This window comes from Aplysia californica, unplaced genomic scaffold (assembly GCF_000002075.1).
Source record: "Aplysia californica isolate F4 #8 unplaced genomic scaffold, AplCal3.0 scaffold00887, whole genome shotgun sequence".
Classification (NCBI taxonomy): domain Eukaryota; kingdom Metazoa; phylum Mollusca; class Gastropoda; order Aplysiida; family Aplysiidae; genus Aplysia; species Aplysia californica.
The window spans coordinates 211,808-216,280 of record NW_004798157.1 but is presented as its reverse complement, the minus strand read 5'-3'; the positions used below and the strand labels follow the sequence as shown (position 1 = coordinate 216,280).

At 41.4% G+C, this 4,473-nt stretch overlaps 1 protein-coding gene across 2 annotated transcripts in view; it reads right to left on the bottom strand.

Moving 5' to 3' along the window:
- Positions 1-1,177, bottom strand: part of LOC101863625 (sulfotransferase 6B1) — a 15,879-nt gene extending 14,702 nt beyond the window's left edge. For both annotated transcript variants that reach the window (XM_035972888.1, XM_005110421.3), the window contains exon 1: positions 858-1,177. In XM_035972888.1, coding sequence (XP_035828781.1) covers positions 858-977 — 120 coding nt within the window. In that variant the 5' untranslated portion in view covers positions 978-1,177. The remainder of the gene's footprint in view (positions 1-857) is intronic.
- Positions 1,178-4,473: the final 3,296 nt, after the last annotated feature.

The following is a 4,473-nucleotide window of genomic DNA, read 5'->3' as shown; positions in this document are numbered from 1 at the left end:
ACACACACACACACACACACACACACACACACGCCCAACCCCCCCACACACACATACAATTCTCACATTCCAAAACTACTGGCAAGGACAAAAAGTAGGTCACGGACAACAGTCCAGAAGTGCCCCAAAGGGTGGTAATGTTGTTGCTTAAAAAAAAAATGTAGGCACGTGTTTCATGCCCTCATTAACACAAATGGTAGCTTTCAAGCACAAAGGGGCTATCCCGAAAAATGCTGTTTTGAGAAAATCGAAGATAAAGTTTTTGCCGCTTGTCCAGTTTGTTTAAAAGACAAGGAGAGTTTTCTCTATAACCAAACAAACATACACACCAATGAAACCAAACTTCTCATATAGGTAGAGCAATAACATTCCAGAAGTGTTGTCAGCTGATGTCAAGATGAAAAAATTGAGGAGTCGACTGAGGATGTGTATATTTATCGCTTCAATGAATTTGTCTTTGGCAATTGGTTTTGACATCAGCATGACTTAAACTTATGTAAAAAGAAAGACCATTAAGATACTCGATCATGATTAATTGAGGATCGACTGAGGATGTGTATATTTATCGTTCTTGCCTTGTGCATATTGTTTATTCCAAAACTTTTTTTTGCCTCAATGAATTTGTCTTTGACAATTGATTTTGACACCAGCATGACTTAGAATTATGTATAAAGAACTACCATTGAGATACTCGATAAAAATGCTCCCCACACATGGATCAAACCCAGGTCGCCTCCGTGCAACAGCAAAGCGCCCAACAACCACACCACAGCCACCGGTACTTCCGAATATTTATTTTTAAAAAATCCCAAATCACTCAGGAAGAACGGCACAGCAAACATCAAGCCTTCACTCACCGGTAAGTTTTCCAACATGTAAGGATTGAACTGAGGCATTCCAAAAAGATACGGCTTTCTTTCGTGAACGTAAAGTTTCATCGAATGGCCGGCGCTGTCCACTACCTTCTGCATAGGCATGGTGACTTTTTGATCGGAAATGGACTCACTTTTTAAAATCCTTTTATCACTGACAGTTTACTTTATTCCCTACGAGGATATTATAGGGAAAACGCGTGAGAGGTAAACAAAACAAGTCTGAGAGAGAGAGAGGCGCATTACCAGGAGGAAGCGACTTGACCCAGCTAGGACCGGATCTGGAATGAAGGGAGGCAGAATCCGATGTAGGCCCAAAAAAACAGCCACGCAGTTTTAAACAGCCCGACGTGTCACGCACTAGCGAAAAGTGGAGTGCAGATTAGGTAGTTCCGGTAGCTCTCCGGAGCAGCTTAAAGGACTTCTCGGATCTTACTTTAAAGAAACAAAACGAACAAAGTTTTTGTTTGCCCCAGATGTTGACCCTTCGATTTGAATAACGCCATGCACTTGTGTCATTTAGCGTACCGTATTTGAGAGGGGCTCACCTCGGAGGTGCTATTGTGGTGTCGTCATGTCGACAAAACTACGGAGCCAATACTCATGAAATCTTAGATGTATCGATACTAGCATTTTCTACTTTCTACCAAGCTAAGCCTAACCTGCACAGGGTTTATCCAACACATTGCTTTATTTTTAAGTTACAGAGTTAAGGTTAGGGAAAAGGTAAAGGTTTAACGTTAAGGTTAGGTTAGAGGTTACGTTTAGGTCTAGTTTAGTTTTAGGTTGGGTTTAGGGTTATAATAGGGTTAGGGTCAGGGTTTAGGGTAAGGGTTAGGGTTAGTGTTAGGTTTAGGGAAAGGGTTAAGGGTACGGATAGGGTTGGAGTCAGGGATAAGGCTAGGCTAAGGGTAAGGGTCAGTTCTAGAGTCAGTGTTTGGGATAGGGTTAGGGTTAAGGTTATGGTCAGAGTTTCAGTGTTAGTTGAATTTTAAAATGTTGTTCGGTTTCCGAGCACGTAAGCTCACAAACTTTAGAGTTTATATCATAAAAACATGTATATGGTAATATGAAGCATTGATTCTAGCAGTATCTATTTTTGCCCCCCCCCACACCCCTTCCCCACGTAGTTGTTAAACGCCAAAGACCTCGGATTAAAGAGTCAGCTGTTGACTCATGTGGTTTGATGGTTTATTTCGGGAAAAGTAATCGAGTTCCTATTTGGTCGCTTTTAAGCACAAGGGGGCTTTCCCGAAAAATGCTGTTTTGAGAAAATCGAAAGTAAAGTTTTTGACCCTTTTTCAGTTTCTTCAAAAAATACAAGGAGAGTTTTGTCAATAACACAAACAAATATACACAACGATGAAACTAAACTTCTCCTATAGGTAGGGCAACGTCCACTTTTGGTGTACGTCAAGATTTCTGGGAACCCCCGAAATCTGGGTTAGCCCACTTGTCCATAAAAGCGAGCATAATTTGACATTGAAGAAGAGAACAACGGCCGGCCGAGGCGTGAGCCACGGACTGTTGAAGACCTCGTAAGCGTGAGTGGCAGTCGAGGGGCAAGAGCATTGTTACTCGTCAGTGCAAGTTGGTCAGCGTACGGTGCTAGATAGGGACAGTTGAGAAAAAGCTGTCGCGTGGAATGTGGATTTGTGACTTCTCGATGGACATCGTGCTGTTGGTGATTGCTACAAGAGGGGGGTGTTTATATTTAAACTGCAACCCATTTGAGATGTACAGAAAGTAAGAACACTAACTTTAAATTGATGCCACACCTTCATCGATTCTTGTTTTATTCATACATAGATCTAGACTAGTCATAATACGGGACGTACATGATGAGATATCTACTTTCCTATCTACCAGAATGCAGATACATGTGAAAAGTTGACTATATTTATGGATGCAGGAGAAACATTATAATGTTTGGTGAAAGGCAGACCAATTCGAATGCTTCTTCACATTTCACCATTATACTCACACACCCAAAAACAGAACAAAAAACAACAACAACCCCAACTAAACAAAACGAAAACAGCAACAACCCCCTTTCAACAACAACAACAACAACATCAACAACAACAACAACAACAACACAACAAAATTAGAAACAAAATTTAAAAAATTGGAACCATGAAATTGCCTATTAAACTGTAAGGATATTGTTGCCCCCTTGTTTGAAGTTTTAGATAAAGAAAACAGAACTGAAAAATCTGTATGAATGATGAAGTTATGCTTCTTTTTTTTTTTAAAGTACCCCGAAACAGCGCGTCTTCAAGCGTTATCAAATGAGAAGAACAATCATCGCCAATTTGTTAGCCTTGTGTGCACCGTCAGCTCAGCCGGTATCAAGCTGCACTACGAAGTGAATGACTCTGGTTTGGATCCCCAGCAGATTTCATGAAACTGCGTTGTTTTGGGGTTTTTTTTGTGGGTAAAGCTTATCGCTCATTTGGCTCAGTCTTATCATAGATGAACATTACATTCGGAGGTTCCGCCTCTTGAACAGTCTTACATTGTTGAAATTGGCATTAAAAACCTTTAAAAATTTCGTATTTTTTCGTAAATAAACAAAGATAGCTGCCCCCCCCCCCCAGGGCAATGCCACTGACTGGAGTGTCTTCAGGACATCCCCAAAGAGGTATATAAACATGTTCGTATGCTCCTTAAAATTGTAAATGGGCTGACTTATCAATGTCATGCTCATACTGTGCCGAAATAACATAAAGGGAACTGCTGCCTTTTCTTTCCCCATCCTTACAACTACAATTTTTCCTCTTCATCTTTTGTACGTTTGTCACACTCTTGTGACCCGCTATTTCCGGGGTGCCTTGATAGTCGAAACAGACTTTGTGCTGTTGAGGCTAGAGAGGTGAGCAGGGAAAGCCTGATTCCCCGTTTGGACTTCTCTGTTGACATTCACCCCTTGGCGCTGAATATGACCTTATGCAGTTGGCGAGCGCTGCGAAAACCTTACCAAAAAAAAAAGCTGTTGTCTCTTTTGTATACATATTGTACATATTTAACAGGTTTTTTTCCCCATGTATTATGTGTCTTATTCAAGAGGGGTCTGAAAACCACCATCAAATACAATTGTCACGCTATGGCAAATGATACTACGTACGTCGTGTTTTACTATCGTATCCGTACGACGTGAGGAACTCTGTTCCACCACTTTCAAAAGAGGAAATTTACTCGTTAATCCGATCCGTACGCTTTGCATAGCAGTCTGTCAAAATGTGTTTTTTTAAAAGAAATACTGAGAGTTTCCAAGAGATCTTCGTAGTACCAGAAGTATTCTAAAAAGTGCAGAATACAACCCCGGGGTACAAAAATGACCCCAGGGCGTACGGATAGGGTTAAGTAGGGAGCTACTGGGCTGTGATACTGGAGATCTCGTCTGTTAACTAACCTTATGGTGCTGAAAGGGGCGTTACACCTGTACGACGAATGGGTCTTCTTATAAAGGTCAGTGCTCTAGTGTCATCGAAATGATTTATTGGCGTCCAGCTGGGCATAAAATACCCATGCACACTGACTTTCTGTGTCTGTCTGTCTGTTTCTCTCTCTCTCTCTCTCTCTCTCTCTCTCTCTCCCT